A 27,101-nucleotide genomic window follows, 5' to 3' on the forward strand; every position below is an offset into this window, starting at 1 on the left:
GGAGCCAAGAAAAACAAAAAGCAACCTCAATCGGCCGAGCTGAGGGTCGATCGATTCACTAGCCGTTAGAGCATTTAATGCTTTGGCAGGTTACTGTTGCATTGACTGAACCTTGATCGGGAAAGAGGGTGCTTAAACTGGGACAGGAAAGCTACTGGATGAGAGAGAGTGTTTTTAACACTCCTCGATTGGACCTCGATCGAACAAGAGCAATCGATCGACCGGTTCCATGGCCAATTGAGCCGATTGGCCAATGTCTCGATCGATTTAGCCTTTTAGCCTCGAAAACCTATCTTTTTCAATTCTTTTCTTTCTTTAACACTTAGGCAAGGTCTTTAGGTAAATTAATATGCCAATTTTGAAATGTTTTGCCTAAGGTACATTTGATAAAACTCGGGTTTTAATGAAATTGTAACTTTAAAGAATTAACAGAGTTTTCAAAGATGCATGAAATGATATGTAAAACCTAAGTGCACCCATGCATTCATCTTACATTGGTTTCCTATGATTAAAAGTCTTCCAAATGTCTCGATCTTGTATTCATTAGATCCTTTGACAAATTTCCAAATTAATACCTAAGATTCTTTACAATTCAAACTAATTAGTAACCTAACCATAGTTTGTTATCATCAAAACCCGATTAAGAGAACTCTTGGGCTAACAATCTCCCCATTTTTTATGATAACAAACCTTGGTTATCTAGTAGAGAAAACAATCTCCCCCTCAAACCAATCATGGATCAATCAATCAAAATTTATGATGTTAAAACAAAGATAATCAAGACATGCTAATTTTCAGTAGGAAATGGTGTAAGTCATGAAACATATAGCATATCATATATATAGTAAAGTCAAATGTACACGAAACATAAACATATAAACCAATCCAAACAAATGATATGACAATGATATGCATGTGAGTCTCCTACATCCTAAATATCTCTCCCCTTTTTGGCAACATAAAAAAGAAACGAAGGGGGGGATCTCTATGAAATCAAGGCTGAGGAGGTGGAGGTGGAAACACAAAGCGTAGGTAAGCCATCATTTCCTCTTGCTGGCGACTCTCAATGCACTCAATCCTCTGGTGGAGAAGCTCAATCGCAACTTGTTGTTGATCCATGCGAGCCTCGAGACTCTCAAAACATGAGATGAAGCTAGCCTGATATTGATCCATGCGATTCTCCATAGAGTAGAATCAAGTATCACTGACTACTGCAAGCTCCTCCATGCGAGTGCTGAGAGAGCTAATCTGAGCAGACAGATCCATCCAAGGTGCATGATCAGGAGCGTGAGGTGCTTGATGAGGTGGTGTCTCTATGTGAGGAGGCTTAGTGAATGATGGCTCAAAAAATGGTCCCATTGTGTAAGTTGGCTTAGACATCATCGGCTCAGGAAAATGTGGCCTGAAATTGAATACCCTCAAACATGAGTGGAGGAATGTCAAGCTCAAGCTCTCTCTACTGAAAGCCTCTCTAAGGGTCTACTCCACCCTCCATCTCTCATATCTCGGCCTCTTCCTCTACTTCGAGATGCACTTGTCCTTGTCCTTGGGCTTGTGCTGGTGGTTTCTCTACTCTCCTAATCCAGGAACCATCGGGGGCCTTCTCAAATTTCATCCGCCCTAGAGACTGCTCATCATATGTATCATAAGTGTTGGGGGCCTCAAAATCTCTCTTTGCTCAAATCGACCCCAATATCCTTGAATACTCCAGTGAGGAAGCGGCCATAGGGTAGTACGCGAGTTGTGCTCTCACAGCATGATATCATATGCATCATCATCAAATACCCCACATGAATTTATCTCCCCTTCATAATGGAGTCCATGAGGAATGCCTCAAAATAGGATATCTCATCTTGGTGTTCGCCTCGTGGCAGTAGGATGGACCAAATCATGTGGTGTAGTACTCTGCTACTCACGGTCAAGCTATGGGTCGATGGTTTGCTCATCCTCTGGGCGTCTACAAGTCCGTACATCCTTTGAATGGCCTCTCTAGACTCGAAATCTAATACAGTGGGTCAAACCTTGGACTCATACATTTTGAGTCCAACTGAAGCAATATCTAAAATTCGACAGATGCTCTAAGGGTCCAGCTAAATCTCAACTCCTCTAATGATGGTAATAATCAATCCACAAGGTCCATATGTCGCCCTTGAATGGAACGCTCTCACCAATGTCGTAAAAATCGGCTCCGAAATAGTCACTACGGGCAGCCACCCCATCCGACTGAAAAGTTGCTCAAACCCGAAATGCTGGAGTTGGTAGATATTGATACCTCTATCTGGAACTACTTTCCTCTAAGCGAACTTTTGTTTGTACCTATAATATCCTCTACAGAACTGAAGAGGGTCGGGCCAAACATCGCCTTTCGGTGAGCCTCCGTTTAAGTAGGTTGAGACGTCTCGGTTGGGCGCTTGCCTTGTGCCCTAGTGGCAGCCAACTCTCTCCTATGAGCCATGAGAAGTGCAAACACAAAAGAGACAAGGCTAATAGAGAGAGAAGCGCACACACTCAAAACCCTAGGTGCGTGGAAAAGAAGAAAACCCTGACTATGGCGAGTGAGAGAGAGAATGTGCAGTCTAAAGCTGAAATCCTAGCCTCATCCTCTCAAAAATCCAATCTAAAGCCCTCAATCTACTGCAATAGCCTCAAAAATCACTCATTGGCAGCTGAATCGATAGAACTCTTAAAAAACCAGAGGAAATAGGTGAGGAAATGAAGCGTAGAAGGGTATTTAAATCACCAGCCCCGATGAACCAATCGACCGGTCCTGGTTCGGTCAACCGCCTAGTCAACGCAGTCAAATTTTCAACTTTTGTGCATTTTATCGTCTCGTGATCCTCTTTCTACTCTTTTTAGTTGAAATCCCCTATTTTTTATGCCCAATGCCAAGGGAGTTTTGATTTTTGGTCAAAATTTGGCCATTTATCTAAGTATATGTCTATATGATGCATATGATATAAAATTCATGCAATCAGAAGACATATTCATCAAGAATTCATTAAACAATCATTAGATCACAAAGAAATCACCCCTAGTTTTCTTCTAATATCAACAAATTGTTCTTCACTTGGGGGTTTTGTAAAAATATCAACAAGTTGATCTTTTGTGCTTACAAATTCAAGTGTAATGTCACCCTTTTGTGCATGGTCTCTAAGAAAATGATGTCTAATCTCTATATGCTTAGTCCTAGAGTGTTACATGGGATTTTTTGAAATATTTATGGCACTAGTATTATCACATTTAATAGAAACATGCTCAAAAGATAACTCAAAATCACAAAATGTTTGTTTCATCCAAAGAATTAGTGCACAACATAAACCAACTGCTATGTATTCAGCTTCCACCATTGACAAGGCTACCAAATTTTGCTTCTTACTAAGCCATGAAACAAGTGAGTGTCCTAGAAAATAACAAGTACCACTAGTGTTTTTTCTTTCAACCCTACAACCGGTAAAATCTTCATCGGAAAATCCAATTAATTCAAAGTTATCACTCTTAGGATACCATAAGCCTATGTCCATTGTCTCTTTCAAATATCTAAGAATTCATTTTACGACACTTACGTGAGATTCTTTGGGACAAGATTGAAATCTAGCACACAAGCATACACTATACATAATGTCGGGTCTACTAGCAGTCAAATATAGCAAAGAACCTATCACGCCTCTATACATAGTCGAGTCAATTGATTTACCTTTTTGATCCTTATCAAGCTTGATGGATGAGCTCATTAGAGTCTTCATTACTTTGGCTTCTTCCATGTTGAACTTTTTGAGAAGATATCTTATATACTTTGCTTGATTAATGAAGGTTCCTTCCTTTAGTTGCTAAGGAAGAAGTTGAGTTCTCCTATCATGCTCATTTCAAACTCACTATGCATGCACTTAGAAAATTCTTCACAAAGAGAAACATTAGTAGCACCAAAAATGATATCATCAATATATATTTGAACTAAGAGCATATCCTTTTCTTTGGTCTTTATGAAAAGAGTTGTGTCAATTTTTCCCATTTTAAAACCCTTTTTCAAAAGAAATTTACCCAATCTTTCATACTATGCTCTAGGTGTTTGTTTCAAACCATAAAGTGCCTTTCTAAGTTTAAAAACATGGTTAGGAAAGTTAAAACTTTGAAAACCGGGTGGTTGTTCAACATATACTTCTTCATTTATAAAGCCATTCAAAAAAGCATTTTTCACATCCATTTGATATAAAACAAAGTCTTTAAAGCATGCAAAGGCGAGTAACATCCTAATGGCTTCCAACCTAGCCACGGGGGTAAAGGTTTCTTCATAATCTATCCCTTCTTCTTGATTAAAACCTTGGGCTACCAATCTTAATTTATTTCTAACAATTATGCCATTTTCATCCATTTTATTTCTAAAGACCCATCTAGTTCCAATAACACTTTAATTTTTAGGTCTTGGTACTAATTCCCCTACTTCACTTCTTTCAAATTGATTTAACTTTTCTTACATAGCAATCATCCAATTTTCATCAACTAAAGCATCATTTATATTTATAGGCTCAATTTGAAAGATAAAAGTAAGATTATTGCAAATATTTCTAAGAGACGATCTAGTTCTTACCTCACTAGATGGATTACCTATAATTTGATCCTATGGGTGGTTGATGACAAATTTCCAATCTTTAGGAAGGTCTTGACTTGATTCACCTTGCACTTGTTAAAGAGGGGGTAGTGCCAATTGTGATTCTTCTTTTTTGCGATCCTCTCAAATTTCTTCTTGTTGCCTTTTATCTTCAATTTGCAATTTTCCCGTGGAGATCTCCAAACCTAAATCATCATCAAAGCTCTCTCTTTCTTGGAGAGAATTGTTAGTTTCATAAAAAATAACATGGATGAACTCCTCTACAACCATGGTTCTTTTGTTAAAAACTCTAAAAGCTTTACTTGAAGTTAAGTAACCAAGAAAAATTCCAATATCTGATTTTGCATCAAATTTTCTAAGATTGTCTTTGGTATTTAATATAAAACATTTGCACCCAAAAACTTTGAAATAGTTAATGTTGGGTTTCTTATTTTTCCAAAGCTCATAGGTAGTTTTCTTAGGAATGGGCCTCAATAAAATTCTATTTAAGACATAATAAAAAGTGTTAACAGCTTCGGCCCAAAAATATTTTGGTAAATTGTTTTCATTTAGTATGGTTCTAGCCATTTCTTGAATGGTTCTATTTTTCCTTTCAACTACCCCATTTTTTTTAGGAGTTCTAGGAGTTGAAAAATTGTGGTTAATACCATGCTCATTGCAATATTCTTCAAAATCAATATTCTCAAATTCTCTCTCATGATCACTTCTTATACAAGTAATTATAAAACCTTTTTCATTTTGAATCTTATTCCAAAACTTTGAAAACTCATAAAAGGCTTCATTATTTTGACTTAAAAACAAGACCCGTGTATATCTGGAGAAGTCATCCACAATAACATATGCATAAGACTTTCTCCCAAGACTTGGTGTCCAAGAGGGACCAAATAAATCCATATGCAACAACTCAAGTAGCCTAGATGTGGAAATGAAGTTTTTGTTTTTGAAAGAGTTTTTTATTTGCTTTCCCATTTGACAAGCTTCACAAACTTTGTTTTTTTGAAAATTGATTTTGGGAAAGCCTCTAACAAGTTCATCTTTATTAAGTTGGGAAATGAGGTCCATGTTAGCATGTCCTAACCTCCTATGCCACAACCAACTTTGATCTTGCATGCTTGAAAAGCATCTATCATGGCCATCATATTTTGAAATATTTATAGCATAAACATTATCACATATATGACCCATGAAGATGGTTTTATCATTTTGAATATCCTTGATGATGCAATGAGAAGCTTCAAAAATCCCTTTAAAACCTTTGTCACAAAGTTGATTAATGCTTAAAATGTTATGTTTTAAACCATCCACTAATAAAACACTTTCAATAAGAGAGGATGTGCCATTAACAATGTTGCCTTGACCAAAGATTCTTCATTTTGCATTGTTTCCAAAAGTAACATATCCTCCATTTTTCTTTGTAAGGAAAGCAAACTTGGATTCATCCCGGTCATGTGTCTTGAGCATCCACTATCCAAGAACCACTTATCCTTCTTTGAACCTTACAAAATAAAAATCAAGTTGATTTAGGTGCCCATATCTTTTTGGGTCATTGAGGGTTAGTGGCCTTGGATTTTTCAATCCAAACCTTTTTAGATTTTGCATTTGAATTCTTTTGAGAACCATTCTTAAAGGACATGTACTACTAATGTGCCCTCATTTTCCACAAAAGTTGCAAGTAGTGAAAGGACTTGTACTTGTGGATTCTTTTACAAAATAATTTTTAAAATACTTTTGATTTTTTAAAGATTTGAATCCTAGCCCTTGTTTGTCAAAAACAAATTTTTGGCTAACTAGAATAATTTCAAAAAAAATTTGTCCACAAGAAAATATTGAAAGAGAAGAGGTCAACCATTCGTTTATATTTCTCAAAATCTCATTTTCTTTTTCAAGATGAGTTTTAGAAATTTCAATAATTGAAAATTTTTCTTTCACTTCTTGAAGTTCTTTTTCAAGTTCTTGAATTTTCTTTTTAAGAGAATTATTTTTCAAACCAAGTTTTTCAAAATCCTCATACAACTCTTTAAAAACATCATGCATATCTTCATCACTAAAGTTAGAGTTTACCTCATCAAGTTCATTTATTTCCATGAAGCACATATTTGTCACTTCTTTCTCATTTTTTTCTTCAGAGGATTCTTCAATTTCACTCCAAGATGCCATCATTGCCTTCCTCATTCTCATCTTGGCTTCACTTTTGTAGACAGGACAATCATATTTAATGTGTCTCGGTTTCTTGCATTTGAAACCCACCAAATCTCTTCTCTTCCCATTTCTCCTTGTCACCATGAGATGAAGATTCCTTTTTAGGAAGGTCTCTTCTAGAGGTGAACCTTCTTCCTCTAAACCTTTCACCCCTCATGTTTTTGTTGAGCTTTCTTGTGATAAGGGCTAAATCATCATCTTCTTCACTTGGTTTTTCTTCTTCAACATCTTCTTCTTCCTTAGTTGTAGCTTTGAGAGCTATGCTCTTCTTTTTGTCTTCAACTTCTTGTAACTTCTTTGCCAAATTGATCTCATATGTCATTAATGACCCTATGAGCTCCTCCATAGGTAGTTTGGTCAAGTCTTTTGCTTCTTGAATTGCGGTGACCTTTGTATGCCACTTTGATGGGAGTGACCTCAATATCTTCATCACTTTTTCGGATTCCTTGTAGGTCTTTCCCAAAGCTTCAAGACCATTGACAATGTCGGTGAACCTAGTGATCATCTCAACAATAGTCTCATTTTCTTTCATAAAAAACAATTCATAGTTATGAACAAGTAAATTTATTTTTGACTCTTTCACTTGATTTATTCCTTCATGAGTTATTTCAAGCAATCTCCAAATTTCTTTAGCCAATTTGCATTGACATATTCTTATATTCATTTCTATCCATAGCACATTGCAAAGGAAAAACGACCTTAGCATTTAATTGAAAATTTTTTCTATCAAACTCATTCCATTCTTGCTTGGGTTTTGGAACCATGACTCCATCAACTAGTTTTGTAGGAAAAGTTGGGTCATCTTAAATGACATCCCATACGTCTAAATCAGTTGATTGTAAATACCAAGTCATTTTAGTTTTCCAATAGAGATAGTCGGTTCTCGTAAAAAATAGAGCTCTATTTTTTGAAAAACTTTCAATTTGAGATGAGCTTGATGGAATAACCTTTTCCTCTTAGACTATTAAGTCTTAAACAAGAGGCTTAGCTCTAATACTAATTGAGAAAATAAAGACTAAACTTAAATGAGAAAAACACCCAAGAGGGGGGGTGAATTGAGTTTTTCAGAATTTTTTTCAATACAACAAATTCAAGCACAATAGAAGCAAAAATAAAGAGGTAGAGTTAGAGAGAGCAAACTCAGATTTTATAGTGGTTCAACACTTCATTGCCTATGTTCACTCTCCTCAATCTCCTAATTGAGTGAGGGTTCCACTAACTTGAAGCTTCAACCAAGCTTCCAATCTCCTTTACACCTGGATTCCGACTCCAATGGGCTTTTACACAATCTCTTCAAGATTCAACTCACTTGAAGGCTTTAACACTCAATTTTTACAAGAATGAATCCCTCAACCTAGCTTAATGATAGCTCAAATACAAATCAAAGTTAGGATGAAACACAAAGGTGCACTAAAGGATATGCAAGTGTAGATTTAATGCACCAAGAAAGAAATGAGAGCTTTTAAGGTAAGAACAAGTGGGTAGACAATTGAATGCAAGTGTTCTCTATGTCATAAATGAAGTGGAGCTCTCGATTTATAGGTTCCTAACCTCGGGAGCCAAGAAAAACAAAAAGCAGCCTCAATAGGCCGAGCCGAGGGTCGATCGGTTCACTAGCCGTTAGAGCATTTAATGCTTTGGCAGGTTACTGTTGCTTCGATCAGACCTCGACTGGACCTTGATCGGGAAAGAGGGTGCTTCAACTAGGAAAGGAAAGCTATTGGATGAGAGAGAGTGTTTTTAACACTTTTCAATCGGACCTCTATTGGACAAGGGCAACCGGTCGATCAGTTCCCTGGCCAATGCCTTGATCGGTTCATCCTTTTGGCCTCGAAAACCTATCTTTTTCAGTTTTTTTTTAACACTTAGGCAAGGTTTTTAGGTAAATTAATATGTCAATTTTGAAATATTTTGCCTAAGGTCCATTTGATAAAACTCGTGTTTCAATGAAATTGTAACTTTAAAGAATAAATCGAGTTTTCAAAGATGTATGAAATTATATGTAAAACCTAAGTGCACTCATGCATTCATCTTATTAATATTGTGGACATCCAAGGGATAGTGTTATAAATGTAATGGTGAATGACCACCACATTAATTCTGGAATTAAAAAAAGTTCATTTATGTACTTCCATTACTCATCTTAAAGATAAGTAATGAAAGGTCATTTAGAAAGTCTATAAAAAGGCTTCCCAACTCTTGTAGAAGAACTATTCCAAAAAAAGAAGCCTTTTGAAGTTCTTTCTCTTATTCTATCTTTTTCTTATTCTTTCTTTCATTCTCTTTTATAACACGATTTAAGATAGTGTGTTCAAAATAAGATTTGAGGATAACACAATGAAATTATTGTTTTTTTTCTTAAATGTTAGATTGAAATCGTGTCTCGCATACATGAATTTTTTAAAAAAGATTATTTTTCACAGGTTTTTTTATTTTTATTTTTTTATTATTTATTTATTTTTGTTCTTTTTTCAATTTATGGGAAATTTATCAAAAATCAGGATATGTAAAAACTAACAGGATTTAAAAAATCAGTTTCAAATCTCTGGCATCCCCTCCCTCTTCCGGATGATGGATATTTTCTCCCTTGCCTCCCCACTCTGCCCCCACACCACCACCTTCTCCGCCAGCATCCTCGCCGGGAAAACCCACCCCACCACTGCTTTCTGTTTCTCCTCCAAAACTTCTCCTGAACCCGACGAACCTTCGAACTCCTCCGGCCACCTCCGCCGCCCCAAAACCCTCAAACCATCCCTCAACCCCACTCCTCCAAGTCCTAAAACTACCAAAAATCCCCTCAAAAACATCGTAAATCCCACTATTTCTCCCACCAATCCTGCCAATCTCACCAACAAACTCTGGTTATCCAGCCAACTCTCTCCTCCTCCTCCTCCACCACCAACGCGGCCGCCACAAGAAACAATTGACGATAATGAGGTTACGGTTTCGAGTAATTTGGATAATTTATGTTCAGATGGTTCACCGGAAATTGAGTTCCGACAAGAGGGTAAAATCTTTGTGGGCAACCTTCCAAATTGGGTTAAAAAGAACGAGGTTTCGGAGTTTTTCCGGCAATTCGGGCCGATAGAGAATGTGATACTGATTAAAGGCCACAATGACAACCAAAGGAATGCGGGTTTCGGGTTTGTTATCTATGGTGGCCCAATGGCGTCGGGCTCTGCAATGAGGGCGGTGGAGTTTGATGGTGTGGAGTTTCATGGGAGGGTTTTGACTGTGAAGTTGGATGATGGGAGAAGACTAAGAGGGAGGTCTGAGGAAAGGGCGAGGTGGGTTCAAGGGCATGGTGTGGATCAACGGTCCAAGTGGCACGAAGAGAGGGAAAGTTCCAGGAAGGATTTCCGGAAAGTTCTAGAAACTGAGCCCGAGAACTGGCAGGCTGTGGTTCAGGCTTTTGAGAGGATTAAGAAGGTACTACTTCATAATGTCCAACTCTTCGTTTGCATGATGAGAAAATTGAAGAAGAGCAAAGAATTCACAAATCTATACACACACACACATATGGCGATGGGGATGGGGGTGGGGGGTTGTTTGTATCTTAAGTTGTTTCTAATTGAAGAAGAAGGTCTTGTTTACTTTGCTAAGCGAGGAATTCATTTTTTCACCATTTAGATGATGAAAGTTTATGATTTCTCTGTGACCCATTAAATGCTTTGATTCAGTTTCGTTTCCTATTCTCATCTATAGTCTGACCATTGGATGATGAAAGTTAGACTAGGCAATGAAGATAGAAGCTTGATTTCAATATTGGATTGTGAAGTATCTTAATTTGAACTGAAATGATGAAAATAATTGGTGTTTGTAGTCCTGATAATTGGAATGAAACTCTATTTAGGTTATATTTGTTTCCTGAAAGAGTACTAATGAAAAAAAGTTGAAGAAAATGATTTTCTTATGTTTGGATGTCTTGTGAAAGGTGAGGAAAGAAGACACTCATGAAAAGAGAAGGGAAAATGTTAAAAGATTTCCCTCTCTGTTTTCCTTAAAAAAAGATGGGGAAGTGTGGGAAAAGTGAATTCTTCAACAATGTATTTTTTTTCTCTCTCAACTTTTACATAGACCACCAAACAAAATAAAAATTTTATAAGCTTTTTTACCTTTCTTTCCTGACATTTTCCCTCTATTTTTTTCCTTAAATTTTCTGAGAACCAAACATTGTTGTAGTAAAACTAAGTTTTGTGTCTCTTATTTGTTGGTATTCATTAGAAGTGGCAGACTTCTTAGAAGAAGTACGATAACTTTTATATTCGTTGTCTACTTTCCTTCTCCTATACATTTTCATTAATCCAAGTCAATTGGGCTGCATATTGTGCTACAAATGCTCTGAATTATGCCAATAATAATTTGATTATTGATTTTGTTTGCAGATGTCAATTAATTTATATACTGTTAGAAACTAGCCATTTGGATTAGTGTGTGTGTTTCATGAAAAGGATTGACACAAGGCAAAGAAGTCTATTAATAAATGCCTTATTTGTTATCACTGGAGATGCGTCTGGTTACCTGTGTAAAATCAGGAGATACTATTGTTCTATATTGTTATCTGCCATAATGTCTCTCTTTGTGCGTGTGGCTTGCTCATGTGTTTGCATGAGCACTTGCATTAACAAATGTCTCAGGTGTATGTTGAGTAATGTATTCTTTTTGTAGATAAGATTTCATGCCCATAATACTATTCCTAGAACAGAAACTAAATACCTTTTTTTTTTCTTTTAATATGGGAAAACAACAGAATATTAATCTTTTGGAGGAAATTTGAAAGAGAAGATTCAAATTTGTAAACAGTGGATAATGGGTATCTCATCTGGATATGTCTACATTCCAAAAGCCTTGTACCATGTGATTTTGAAGCTATGCTCTCTTCAGCAACCAAAGTTATAAAACTGAGCTCTTAGCCACTTGGGTTATACTAATTACTATGTACATCTGTGAAATATATGTCTACTGAAGACAATACTAATGAGAAATTACTATAGACCCTATTTTATTTTTTATTTTCCCCTTATTTTATGATCTAATGCAATGTTATCAAAGGCGATCGCCTGGATCGCCTAGGCCATCAGGCTAGGCAAGGTAGATAAAAGTCACCTTTTGAAGACCTAGGCAAGGCGACTTCAAAGAGGCAATGCCTAGGCAAATCGCCTTGGGATAAGACACAAGGCATAGAGGCTTCCTTTGACCATGAATTAAGATTAAACATACTCAATAATGACTATGATGATGATGCCTAAAGCTTCTCTAGAATGTTCAATCTTTTATTTTGTTTTTTATTTTGCTTTTTAGATGCTTAAAAAATTAGAATATACATTTAGATAGACTTTCAATAATTATTACTATTTTGTTAATTTTATAAGACATTGTGAGTGATGAAAAATTAATAGTGTTGATTGTTGAACACAACTATATTGGTTGAATATCGAATAGGTAAATATATGTATATTTTTTATCGCTTTACTATTGTTAGGCTATCGCCTTGTTTTTCACCTTTTGCCTTAGGCTAAAAGGAGTGTTATCGCCTTGATATTGCCTTTTGTCTTTGACAACATTGATCTAATGTGAATGATCATATAATACTGCAAACTAAAAATATATTGGTACATTCAGATTCTAGATTCTTTCATGGAGATTTTAGTTGTGTGAAGTTGGTTGGACTAGGCTTCATTGTCATAGAAATATGTGCTTGCATTTACTAGGTCATGGACATAGACATCCAGATTGTATAACATGCATAAAGAAGAGGTTTGCCTATATAAATAGGGTGACATGCCTATAAAATCTTGTTTCATATGTGGATTTTTGTTTCTAGAAAGTCTGTAACTACTCTGTCATGTTTACATAATATGAATGTTCTTCCTATTGTTTTTGTTTTATTTGTTTTTCAATTTTAATTTTATTTCATTTTTCAAAATTGTCATGTTTATTAGCCTTCTAGAAAAGAGTTTGGGTTGATGGTGACCTATTATGCACGGCGAGGGGATATGCATCATGCACGTGGAACTTTTGAAAGCATGCGAGCAAGGGGAATAGAGCCAACCTCTCATGTCTATACAAGGTAAAACTTCTCTTGATATTAGTTTGTGTTTTTGCATGATTTGACTGGAAATGCACTAGCCTAATACTACCCTAGTTTTGAGGGTTTTATTTCCTATTCTTTTTATTTATTTTTATGTTTTTTAAGCTAATGGTTGCTTGTCTAAGTAGGTGAGAGCAATTATTTTCAAATGTCTTGATTTGTGACAACTAGTCTTTGAGCTTTTAAGAGTTGGTATTTTTGTTAGTGCAAGGTGATAATCAACAAGGAGATGGTCTCAGATATGATATCTAAAAGTTGACTAGAAGTACCACTATGGCTAATTAACATCACCATCCTTGTACGAGCCATCTTGGACACTTTCTAGTTGAAGAAGGTTAAGAGGGATGGCGCTTTCTTGTTGAAAAGGGGATAAAGAGAAAGAGTTTTGAAATGTCTCGATCTGTGACGACTTCTTGTTAGGTTTTAACCCTTGGTATTTTTGTTAGTTGGGTGATAATGCAAAAGTTGGACAAGGAGATGGTTGGTGTTTTGGATACAATATCTAAAAATCAACTACAAGTACCCCTCTCACTAATTAACATCATAATACTTATACATGCCATCTTCGATATTTTCTCATTGAAGAAGATTAAGCGAGGAGGAGGGAAGCTTGTCTAAGTTTGTAAAAGCAGTTGTTTTGTCATCTTTGTCAACGTAAAATGATTATATATAGGTTAGTAAAATACATGGCGTCTTACTATAGTTTTAACCCCTAGTGTGAAGTGATGATATGTAGGTTTGACAAGAAAATTATGCCTAGTATATGATGTTTAAAAATGAATAGAAGTACCACTACGACTAATTAAAATCACTATCCTCATGCATGCCATCGTGGAGATGATAAAAAAAGGCTAAAGGGAGGGAGCAGGAGGGAGGGAGAGAGAAAGATAGATAGATAGAGAGTAACAATACAGTTTAACTTAAACATATATGTACAAGGTGAAAATATGTAGGTCTGACAAGGCAATTGTGTCTTGGATACCATGTCTAAAAATTGACTAAAAGTACCAATAATACATAAGTTGGACAGGGAAACTATCTTGGATATGATATCTAGTTGGAACTACTATGACTAATTAACATCCCTAGCCTAGTGCATGTCATCTTGGAGATGATCAAAGAAGGTCAAAGGACGAGAGAGAGATGATCAAAGAAGTTTCAGAGAGAGCAAGTATGATGTTTCTGTTATTTTAATTTTTATATTCAATTTTCCATGTACTCAAGCCCAATAATTGCCAACTAAACAAAATAAACTAACAATCCTCTCCTTTGGCAATTTTGTGACAAAATACAAGATACAATGAGCCCCTTATAACTCACAGAAAACCTCACTGAACCAAATCTTGCTCTTAATTTAAAACACTTCTTATGCAGTGATATTAATCATCTATAATCTGCACATAGTTAAACAACAAACCCATGAAAAACATAGTATGCCAAAAAATAGATTAGATAAATATAATTGGTGAACTCAATGAACCTTTTCTTTTTACTCCTCTTTGTGTCGCAAAAATGACAAATATAAGAAAATAAAAAATGATGAAGCAATCAAGGAGAAATGATATACTAAATATCCAAAATTCAATCTAACATTTATTAGAAAGAAAACAAAGTGCCAAAAGATAATCCAAAATACATCAAAAATACTCTCTCTTTCAACCTAATACATTAAGAACCCTATAAAATCCATGAAGCTCTTTATTCTATTGACCCAACTTCCTAACATATATTTCTATGGTTACAAGGACGTTCAAATTAAACCTTAAATTCCCTATGGTCACTAGGAATTTCAAATTATTCCTGAAATTCCCAAAAGTCCAAAAAATGCTTTGTCACAAGGAATATCAAATAACTTGAAAAGATATTAGACATTTTAGGACTTATCCTAGAAAACCTAAACACTCTTAGAATTGTAATTTTCAGAAACTTAGCCAGGAATTAAGTAATCTGCATATAATAGGCATGAAAAATTATTCAACAGGCTATAAAGAGAACTAAAATAATTTATTTATGGAATTCAAAGGATTTTCAAGATTAACAAGAATAAAACATAAGTGAAGGAAGTAAAACTTCACTTCCAAAGAATGTAATCATTAACAACATGAGATTCTCATTCCATCTCACCTAATTATTTTAACTAATTAATTTAAGGTCTAGAAGTAGACACATTCAATTTGAAATTCATCCAGTTGTGTAACACGATTTAATCTATTTCACATAGATATATTCATACATATTCATGTGACTTTACAATTTCCCAAAACAATTTTAGTTTGTTTTTGTGGGGTAATTTTAGAATAGAAAGAAACATTACTTTCATGTATAAGTGCACATTCCACTTTAGGGATTTTTCCATTTTTGCAAGTGATGACTTTCACTTTTGGATTAAAGATATTGAATTTTGAATTTGTTCAAGGTGGGTTTTTTCAATTTCAACATTTTCAAGTATTTTTATTTTATGCACATAGAGATGATTCAAACATGTTGAACTCTAAGAAATGACTTAGTTTGATTTCCTTTGAAAAAAAAAGAAAGAAATAGATCCACATCACTTTTTAGAATTTTTAGAAACACAAAATCCATATCATGAAGTATTTAGAAAAATCTTAACTTATTAAAATCATTCTATAGATCAATTAAAATGTTCCTATTTTTTTTTTTTTTTTTTTTTTTTTTTTTTTTGATCAGAAACGAAGAAGATTATATTAATAAAAGAACAAATACAGAAGAGAAAAAAGAGACAAAAGAAAGAGAAAAAAACCAAGGGAAGGATGAGAGGTCCTTCCTACACAATAACCAAGGAAAACACCCAACAATAGTAATCTAAAAACAAGAGAAAACCCAACAATCTTCAAACTCTTTAAACGCAAACCCCAATCCAATTGATTTGTAGGATGCTTAGAGGAACTCCTCTAAAAGCTTCAGTACAAGAAGCCCATAGAGAAGAGTAAAACCAAATCAAATCCCACACCACCTCTTCCGTTCTCCCTTTATCCTCAAAGATTCTATTATTCCTTTCTTGCCACACTATCCAAATCAAAGTAAGGCAAGCAATTTGCCAAAGAATCTTGCCTCTTACTGAGTTCCCCAAGCCTCTAAAGGAAATAACCAACATATCCTCAATGCTCCTTGGAGGGACCCAAATCACACCTACTAGATTGAACAACCTGTGCCAAAGTCCAATGGTGACGGGACAATGAAGAAAAAGATGATCAATCGACTCTCCATTTCTTTTGCAAAGAATGCACCATTGAGGACAGAGGGCTTTGTAGGGTCTTCTCAATTGCAACTTGTCATTAGTGTTTACCTTCCCATGTGCTACTAACCAAGCGAGGGCCTTAACCTTTGAAGGGACTTTTGAGCTCCATAAAAACTTGGCCGGAAGGAACATTAAAGGATTTGAATCTTTTGACAAGGCATAGAAAAAAGATTTCACTGAAAACGAACCTGACGAAGACAAAGACCACGCTCTTGAGTCTGATGAGGAAGGGGAAAGAAGCACAGAATGAAGGGAGGACATTAATCTCTGAAGGAGATCAATTTCTGAATCCGTTAGATTGCGGCGAAAGTTAAAATTCCAAGACAATGGAAAGGAGTTGCCAAGGACATTTGAGACAGTAAGGTTTCTCACAGAACTAACTCTGTAGAGTTCAGCAAATTGAGCACACAAAGTTTGGTTTCCCCACCAAAGATCTTCCCAAAACCGAATTCTCTCCCCATTACCCACCACTAGGCGAACAAAAGGGGAGAACTTTTGAAAAACTTGAGCAATAGCCTTCCAAGGACATCTGTGAGACCATCTAACCACCATGTTGGCGTCCCATCCATTAGGATGTGTCCCATATATACTCGCAATAACCTTATGCCAAAGACCGCTCCTTTCTCTAGGAAACCTCCAAAGCCATTTCCCTAAGAGGGCACTATTTCTCATAGAAGTCTTCCCAAAGCCCAAACCTCCCATCTCCCTTGGTCTACTGACAACCTCCCATCTGATAAGGTGATCTCTCTTCCCTTCCCCGGCCCCAGACCAAAGAAAATCCCTTTGCATCTTCTCAATCTTTGAAGCTATAGATACAGGGATTTTGAAGAGGGAAAGGAAATAGCTAGGGATATGAGACAGACAAGACTGAATTAGAGTAATCCTCCCACCCAAAGACAAATAGGCCTTTTTCCACCCATCCAGCCTCCTCGAAATTCTCTCAACCACTGGATCCCAAAAACCTATTGTCTTTGGGTTCCCTCCTAAAGGGAGGCCTAAATAAGACAAAGGCCACTCTGACACTCTGCACTCCAAAACCAAAGCCAAACTGGACAACATTTCCTGCCTAGTGTTGATACCTGAAATGGTGCTTTTTTCTAAGTTGATTTTTAAACCAGATACTTGCCCAAAAACCAAAAGGATAATCTTAAGGTTTTGAAGAAGATCCAAAGAGGCTTTAGAGAAAAATATGGTATCATCAGCAAACTGTAGCAAGGACACTCTAGTCCTATCCCTCCCCACAAGGAAACCCTCAGTTATCCCAGCTTCCTCAGCTCTAATCATCAACCTACTTAGAACATCTGCTACTAGAGTAAAAAGGAAAGGAGAAAGAGGATCTCCCTGTCTCAATCCTCTAGAGGCTTTAACCCAACCCTTTGCATTCCCATTAACTAGGATAGCAAAACTAGAAGAAGATAAACAACCCCTCATCCAAGCTCTCCATTTCTGGCTAAACCCCTTCCTTTGAAGCACATGATCTAAAAAGCCCCACTCCACATGATCATAGGCCTTCTCAAAATCAATTTTGAAAACTACCCCTTCCTCTCCTGACCTTCTTTTCTCATCCACCACTTCATTGGCTATCAATACAGCATCCAATATTTGTCTCCCTTCCACAAAGGCTCCTTGCGAGCCAAAGATTGTTTCATGAAGAACTTTACGTAACCGCCCTGATAAGACCTTAGCAATTATCTTATATAAACTTGTAACCAAACTAATAGGTCTATAATCTGAGATTTTGAAAGTTTGGCTTTTCTTAGGCACCATAGCAATGAAAGTCGCATTTGTGCTTTGATTTATTACCCCTTTAGTGTGGAACTCAAAAAACACCCTCATAAGATCCTCTTTAATCACATCCCAACACTCTTGATAAATTGCTAAGGTAAAGCCATCAGGGCCAGGGGCCTTTTCCTTATTCAATTGGAAAACTGCCATTCGAACCTCCTCTTCCGAAAACGGCCTATCCAACCAAATTGCACTCTCTTCAGAAATAGGGGCCCAATCAATCCCTTCAATCTTCCAAGAATCACCCTCGGGTTTGGAATAAAGATTCCCAAAGAAGTTTACAATCTCCTCAGAAATAACCTCAATGTTATTTAAAGTCTCCCCCCTCTCAGAAATCAGAGACTTTATATACTTCCTACTTCTTCTTCCAGTGGCCACTCTGTGAAAAAACTTAGAATTGCAATCCCCTTCTTTAATCCACTTAACCCTAGATTTTTGTCTCCATTGAACCTCTTCCTTCAATAACAAATCCTCTAACTCCTTCCTTCTTAAGATCCTTTCCGAGACCAGCTCAAGATTTAAATTCCCTTCTTGTTCAATTCTATCAATTCTGCCTAAGTCCGTAAGAATATGCTTTTTCCTCTCTCTTAGATCTCCAAAGACCCTTGTATTCCACTCTTTCAACTTTGATTTAATAAACTTTAGTTTCCTCATAAATTTGTGACCTTCCCAACCTTCAACCGAACACTCTTGCCACCAGTCTCTAAACTTCTCTTTAAACTCAGGATGGAGCAACCACATATTCTCAAACCTAAAAGGAGTCGGCCCCCACATAAAAGGATTAGTTTCCAAGCAAATTGGGCTATGGTCAGATGTCCATCTAGGAAGGGCCTCTTGAATATTTTGAGAGAAAAAAGAATCCCACTCAGCAGAGAACAAAAACCTATCTAACCTCTTGCAAATAGGATCGACTTGCATGTTTGACCATGTAAAAGCCGCATTCCTAAGAGGGGGGTCCAACAAACCACTTTCCCTTATAAACTCGTCAAAACGCCTCATGTTGACTGTTAGCCTAGAATCACCCATCTTCTCAGATATCCTCCTGATCACATTAAAATCCCCTCCTACACACCACCTTGGGAAAGTTAGACCATGTAGATCTTGAAGTTCCAACCAAAAGTCCTCCCTCCACACTGCCTTATTCGGGCCATACACTGAGCTTAGCCAAAAAGACCCTTCCTCATCAGAGTTCAATTTTACAGTAACAGAGAAGGATCCTAACACCTTCTCTGAACAATTGAACTTAACTGAATCCCACAAGATCACAATCCCCCCCGACGCCCCACAAGCAGGAAGAGCAACCCAAGCCAGACTTTTACCTTTCCAAATACTACTCACTAACCTCCTATCCCAAATTTCACGCTTTGTTTCCTGAAGCATCACCACATCTGGGTTTTGAGTGCTTAAAAACCTTCTCACAGTCCTCCTTTTCTTCCTAGAACCTAAACCTCTTGTATTCCAACTTAAAATCTTCATTAGAACAATCACAACCCAACACAACCCGCACCCAGACTAATCCTCTCCTCGAGTTCCAGAACCCTTTTTCTTCTTTCTTCTGGAATAAACCTTGTCCGCAGAGAGAGGATTCCTGTTCTCTCCCACCACACCTTTCCCATTATCCCTGACAATTCTAACCCTCAAACTCTCCAGAACCGACTGAACCTTGACCATCTTCCGAGGCGTAAGCCCCTCAATCTGAAAACCTTCCAGCGGGAGAGTGGAAGGTTCTTGCACAGGGAACAAAGCCTCAACTGAGTCACCACGCACCTCAAGGTTGCTAGGAATTTCCCTAAGGAAAGGTCGGTCTTTAGATTTTTGGTTAGAGGTTTCTAGGGGTACCACCACACCTTTCGAACAGGACGCACCACCACGATGGTTATCAGACACCACAGGAGAGATAGAAACAGGTCCACGCTGAAAAGCGTGGCTTGACTCCAACGGATACGAAGAAGAAGAATGGACACAAAAAGGATGACCCAAAGAAACCGAGGTTTCGGGAATAAGAATCGACTCAAAAGCCCCAGACAGAGGAAAATCTCGCTCAGAAGCAGCTGAGATAGGATTACGCACCTCATTGATCAGTTTGCATTGCAAAATCCCCTCTTCCCCCTCTGTCTCGCCGGTGGAAACTTTGGATGTTTCCAAACCAGTGGATAAATCACTCTTTCTGGAGTGAGATTTGCCCCGATTTGTCACCAGTGAGTCCCCTCCTTCAAAGCTACGCTTCGGGGAAGAAGACGCCTCGTCAAATCTCGGCGGCCCACTTCTTGCTCTGCGCCTTACGGAGACTGGAGATCCCTTCGTCTTTGACGACGCTTGAGGAAGACCTTCCGACGCTCTATTCTTTGCAGAGAGCCCTGGTCCTTGGAGCTTTGAAGACGAAGATACAAACGGGCCACCATTTGAAGATCCTTTATGGGCTGGACCCACTAATGGCCCAAAATCCTTCCCCCCAACTTGGGCCCAACCAGAACGGGCTTCAAAGGCGTCTGGTGTTGGCCCGACATTGCTTCCCGCCCTTGGGCCCGATATCCACCTTCCCTTTCCTTTCTCCCCCTTAGCCGATTTTGAATCTGAAGAGCTAAAATGGAGACGATGACGGGGCATCCATCTTTGGCAGTCACTGGTCCTGTCAATAGCTCGTAGCCCCTCGACCATCTGTGGCTTCTTCAAGACGCAACCCCCGGCTGACCTCATCTCGTCCTTGCTGCGACTCGATTCAGACTTGATATAGTCTCCTCCGTCGTCTTCTCCGTCATCTTCTCCGGTGACTGTAACTGCAACCGTGTATATCCAATCTCCATCTTCTACCTCTAATAGCGCTGGGAGCACGACCTTTGGAAGCATTTCCACCCGCAATGTTACTTTCGACAAATCAACAAACTTCAAGGAGTTTCTTGCCACCTCCGTTACCCTCCCCCACTGCTGCAAAATGTGACTCAACTGCACCTCATCCCACAGGTGGAAAGGGAGACCTCTTAGCTCCAGCCACCCCCGTCTAAATTTTCCCCTCACCACTGAGTTCTCTTCTGGCGACCATCTCCTCAGAGCAAAAACCTCTCCTCTCACTGTGAAACTACCTCTTTCTTGAAACCACTGAGCTTTCCTTGCATTTTCCACAAAAAAACACCCTTTGTAAGCAGAAATGGGTGTTACGGATACCATTCCTTTCATCCCCACCCTTCTCGCTATAGCCTTTCCAACCTCACACCAGTCACGTATCTCTCCTTTGCCTTCACAAACCACCGCTCTTGCCCATTTTCCAACTGGCATCCCTGCGCCATTCCTTGTTCCTTTCTCTGCAACCACCTCAGCATAGGTCCTCTCACCTCTGTACATTCCTTTGCTCTCTTGAAGCTTGTTTTGCGTCTCCTTCGATTCTCTCCCAACTTGAACAGATAACTCTTGGACTGAAGCAATCACCTTCCTGAGGTTTTCCCACCCGCAGCCATTAACACCTCTTGGAACAACTAAGACCAAAGGTTTTCTCTTTGCACTATATTCTGTGATCTTCATATAACACCCTCTGCTATTAAAACATATTTCCATCAGATGAGTCCTGGTCTTGCCCCTCATTTTTCGAATGTAACCCCTGGAATCCTCCAACTCCACAGCTTTCTCTAACTGCTCCACTAGCCAACCCGTCTCCTCCTCTCCAAAATCTAAAGAAACCACATAACCTCGGCTTCTCTCTGTTATTGAAAGCCATTTTCCTCCATTGTAATCTTCAGACTTCACCTGGAAAATCTTTCTCTCCACTACAACCGACTGATTTCGAATCATCCTCAATCCCACAAAACCCTATGAGTCTTTTACAACATTCAAAGCTACAAACTTCACAAATCAAACAATTTCAAGAACCATTCTAATTAAAATGTTCCTATAAAATGTTCCTATTAATAACAATAAATAATAAATTCATGTCCATCTTTCCAAAATTTAAAAAAATTCTGAAATTTTTTAAGAAAATAATAGGTAAGAGAGTATATTGATTTTCTATGGACATGAATCTAGATCTTAGAAACCCTACAAAATATTTCTCCCCTTAAATACCTAGACCTAAAATCTTGAGGAGATACAACTTTGATCTAGGATACAAAACATACTTTAAAAAGTAACTAACTCCACCTAAATATGAGATTCTAGACTCAAGAAAAGATAAGTTCCCCATAAATCCTAGACCTAGATCATTAAAACTAGCTAACAAGGAAGTCCTAAATAAAATACAAAAGACAAGGAAAAAAAAAAACCCTTGAGGATTCCTGAAAAGACATAGTACTAGGGATAAAAAAATGAAACACTAAGACTAGGTCTTGGATTATGGAACAAAATATGCTAACTATAGGGTGAAACTCCTAAAGATTTCCTATGTGATGAATTCCTAAGAGAATCTAAAGGTGAAGACTTGGAACTCACTAGGTTTGCACCTTGAAGTGCAACTAGGTCTTGTTTTTTGTCCAGATTTTCTTTATTTTATGGGCAATGCTAATTAGACTCTTTCCTTTCTTAGGATTAGTATAAGACCTACTACCTTTCTTGATATTCAAAATTTGATATTTAAGATAATTTGACTCACTAACCTATTTACATGAGATTGATAATTTTCAAAGAGTCTACTAAAGTAGTTGTTTGCCACATACCCAAATTTATTGCAAATAGTGCACTTGGTAGCTTGCTTTGAGGATGATTCCTCAAGAGAGTGGCTTTCACTAGGTTTCACAAAAGCAGTATTTCCACTCGTGGGAGTTTAAGAGACTTCCTGTTTACTTTGGGATGCTGTTTTGGCGTTTCCTTTTTTAAATACATACACTCTCTTACTTATCAAAGAAAAAAAGGACTTGCTTAAATAACCTGAACCTTTCTTATCCCCATGGGCCTTTCCTTTTTCAATCATTTCATTTAAGATTTTAGAACTAGGGTGAAACACTTCATCTTGAGTCCCTAAATTCTTTCTAAGTTAATCCAACTTTGAAGTGAGGGAATTATTTTTAACCACCACATCATGGTGTTCAGATTTAAGGAACTTAATTTTTTTAATTAGATTTTCTTTTTCAACCATAAGTTCCTTGATTCTAAAATTCATGTCATTTTCTTGAGAGTAATTTTTTTAATTTATTATTTAAATCACAAATCTCATATTCTGGATATTGAATGTGAGCATTCTTTTTCTTTAAAATTTTCTTAATTTTTACATTCTCTCATTTTATCTCATGGCTTTCATGGTACAAGGCATTATATATTTCTTGAAGGTCTTTGAAGTTGCCTTCTTCCTCATTGCTATATTCAACTAGATTTTTGATTGAATTTTAGGGAATTGGGTTAATGAGGCAATGAAAGCAATAGGATTCTTAATTTCCTCATTCTCAGTTGAATTTGTGCATTCAATATCATTAGACTCGGAATCACTCTAAGTCACTTGTATGAATTTCTTATTTTTTTTAGGTGTAGGGCAATTTGAAGCGAATTGCCCTTTCACTCCATAGTTGAAACACTCAATTTGAGATGGTTTTGATGGACATTTTTCTTTATTTTTCTGGGAGAAAGATTTCTTCCCATTCTTTGAGTCATCTTTTGAGTTTGTTTCCTTTTGCATTTTCATAAAGATTTTAACTTTTTTTTAGTGAACTTTGAAAATTTAGATTGTATGAGAACTTGCACACTCTCATCTTTAGACTCAACTTTTTCTTTTGAAGAGGCCTTTAGAGCTATTGCTTTAGGTCTCTCAGGGGAAGGTAAAATCATCTCATAGGTTTGAAGAGAACCTATAAGTTCATCTACTTTCATTAAGTCCGTAGTTTTACTTTCCTCTATTGCGGTCACTTTAGGTCTAAATCTCTCGAGGAGATATCTCAATAATTTTTTGACCACTTTAGAGTTAGGGATTCTTTATCCTAGATTGAAAAATGAATTAATAATATCACTGAGTTTAGTTTGAAACTTAAAGAAGGTCTCATCATCTTTCATCTTTCATCTTTATGCTTTCAAACTTTGCAGTTAATATTTGTAGTTTTGAAAACTTCACAGTAGAAGTGTCCTTAGGTGTTACTGCAAGAATGCCCCATACCTCTTTAACATATTTACAAGTTGCAATTCTGTAAAACTTGTTAGGATTAACACTATTGAAAATATAGTAAAGGGTTTTGGCATCCACTTCACTCCTTTCAGCGTCCAATTTACTCCACTCTTGGGTTGTAATTCATCAATTGAACAAGCATTCTTGTCAACTAAGAGTAAGGGTGACCAGCCATATTCCAGTGTATTCTAGATTCTTTTAGCTTTTATTTTAAGAAAAAATTTCATCGAAACTTTCAAGTGGGGTGATTATTTCCATCAAAGAATGGTGGATAATTTATGGAAGTCCCAACTCTCTATAGTTCCATTTATCAAGACTAGTAGGAATCACTTAAAATTTTGAAAAATATTTTACTTGCCTTGATACAACTTGAAATAAATTTTACGTCTAGTCTTGATATAATGGAACTATTGAGAGGGGGGAATAGGTAGTCCTTGAATTAATCTCCAAATTTCCTTCTTTATTACCTATTTAGTTTGTCCCTTTAGATTAATTCTTTAGTGAGAGTAAAAATCCCATGCATAGATAAATAATATTGATTTTAACATGTGTATAACGTGGAAAACCACCTAGCAATCTACTAGTCATAAGAACCACGAGTGGTCTCTTGACTGCGAATGATTCTCTAAATATGAAAAGATAGTACATAGTTGTACCTGACCAAATGTGCCTATTCCCCAGGGTCTTAGATCAGCAACACCAATACCATGTCCCTGACATAGCACTCCCTTGTGCTCCTTTATGAATTATTCAAAGCCCTTATTGAGGTGGAAGCAGTTTGAGTCTAGACCTTTGTTAAAGCCAAGATGTACTTTCAAGAGGGATCTTGAAAGGTTTGAAAGTTGGAGGATTAAACTTTGAGATGACCATTGCTCTCTTAAGGTTTTTGTCTTTCACTTGGAATTTTCATAGAGTCTCATAATTTTCAATAAAACAAATCTTTTTATATTTGAAAGGACTTTCATTATGAAAAGTTTCTCAATTGTAAAACATTCCAAAAACCCTAGTAACCAATTAGGAAAGTTTCCAACTTTTAAAACATTCCAAAAATATTTTTTAGAGTCAAACTATAATTTAGAGATAAATACAATTTTTAAAACTTACCAAAAACAATTTTTAAAATTAAAAAAGTAGTAGAAACTGAATTAGAAGACAATGATTTTCATCCTAATATCTTGTATTGGTTATTTCAAAAGTTTTACCAACCATAAATGCATCCTTACCTGAAATTTGATGATTCTTTCCTCCTGAACTCAATTTTACAGATGCTTGAAGTCTTCTTAGCCGTTAAGACCCAAGGAAGTAACTCGCAAATAATCAATAAGAAACGGAACAAAATTTCCAACTAAACAAAATACAACATAGTTTATGTTCAAGCCACTGATTGAGCTAAAAGAAGATTCTTACCCAAGTCTGAAGAAACTTTTAATTAATCAAATAGCTTGGCATTATTTGAGGATAGTTTCTGTATTCAATATATTGTAATAAATCTAATAAAAATTTATTGCTTTTTAAGGAATATGTGTTTTCTTAGTTTCAGATGTTATGTAATTAGGATTGTCCTTCCATCATTAACCATGGTTTATTGCATGCAGTCTTATCCATGCTTATGCAGTTGGTAGAGACATGGAAGAAGCATTATCTTGTGTGAGGAAAATGAAAGAAGAGGGCATTGAAATGAGTTTGGTGACTTATAGCATTCTTGTGGGTGGATTTGCCAAAATTGCTGATGCTGAGTGAGTCAACCATCTACCTCTACACTAAATCTCTCCTTTTTCCTTTTGAGCCTTTTTTGTCCTCTTGAAAAAAGTTCTCTTTGTGGTTAATGTAATGATAAAATCTTTTGGTGCTCTTGCTGTTATAATCACCATTTTCCCTATATGCTTTTTGTTGTATGTTTCTATGTTTCTTTTAATGTAATATGTGCCTCCTGTGCTGCTTTAGTACTTTGGCAACTAAAATCTGGATAGTCAAGTAATCCTTTCAAACTCTATCCTCTTTTCAAAATGTGTATATATGTTTTCTCATAAGTTTTTGGAGTTATATCTTAGCATGGAGAGGTATTTGAAATCATTGATAGAAGGAAAACATAGTATCAATATGTTTTCATCAAGTTTTTGGAGAACGAAAGAGGTTTAGTGTTGAATAATTCTGAGAGCATCATAGAGGAGATCTTACTTTATTTTGAAAAGCTCTACTCGAGTCCTCCTGGAGAGTCTTGGTGTAACGACCCGCACCCAACCATGTAGATATTGTCCGCTTTGGGTCCAAGGGGGGCCCTCACGGCTTTAAAACGCGTCTACTTGGTTAAGAGGAGCCTCTACATATATAGCGCCAGGAACTTCCTCCCCTATCCGATGTGGGACATCACAAATACCCCCCCATGCAGACACAACGTCCTCGTTGTGTCCCATGGGATTGCGGGGCCAAACAGACAAAGCCAAACAAACCCCCACACCGGGGTCGGGGATCGGCTCTGATACCATTTGTAACGACCCGCACCCAACCATGTAGATATTGTCCGCTTTGGGTCCAAGGGGGGCCCTCACGGCTTTAAAACGCGTCTACTTGGTTAAGAGGAGCCTCTACATATATAGCGCCAGGAACTTCCTCCCCTATCCGATGTGGGACATCACACTTGGAGAGGAGAAGGCTTAGATTGGTCCCCTATTTCAGAAGACAGTGCTTCTAGGTTGGATTCCACCTTTTACTTAAGAAGAGATTTCTAAAGCCATTTTTCAGTTAAATAGGGATAAGGTGCCAAGGCCTGATGCATTTACCATTGCAATGTTTCAGGATTGTTGGGATGTGATCAAGGAGGACTTAGTGAGGGTGTTTGCAGAGTTTCACAAAAACAGGATTATCAATCAAAGCACTAATGCCTCCTTCATTGTTCTTTTGCCCAAGAAAAGCCAGACAAAGAAAATCTCAGACTTTAGACCTATAAGCTTGATCATTTGTCTCTATAAGATAATAGGCCAAAATTCTATCAGGGCAATTAAGAGGGGTTCTACATGAAACTATCCATTCTACTCAAGGTGCTTTTGTTCAGGGGAGACAAATTTTAGACGTAGTTCTTATAGCCAAT

The 27,101-nt window shown here is 37.1% G+C and overlaps 1 protein-coding gene across 1 annotated transcript in view; it reads left to right on the forward strand.

Annotated features, from left to right (window-relative positions):
• The first annotated feature begins 9,155 nt into the window (after positions 1-9,155).
• Positions 9,156-27,101, forward strand: part of LOC100261662 (pentatricopeptide repeat-containing protein At5g04810, chloroplastic) — a 63,163-nt gene continuing 45,217 nt past the window's right edge. The window contains exons 1-3 of the mRNA XM_002269158.4: positions 9,156-10,234; positions 12,748-12,875; positions 25,609-25,749. Coding sequence (XP_002269194.2) covers positions 9,374-10,234; positions 12,748-12,875; positions 25,609-25,749 — 1,130 coding nt within the window. The 5' untranslated portion in view covers positions 9,156-9,373. The remainder of the gene's footprint in view (positions 10,235-12,747; positions 12,876-25,608; positions 25,750-27,101) is intronic.

The sequence above is a fragment of the Vitis vinifera genome, chromosome 13, assembly GCF_030704535.1.
Source record: "Vitis vinifera cultivar Pinot Noir 40024 chromosome 13, ASM3070453v1".
NCBI classification, from domain to species: domain Eukaryota; kingdom Viridiplantae; phylum Streptophyta; class Magnoliopsida; order Vitales; family Vitaceae; genus Vitis; species Vitis vinifera.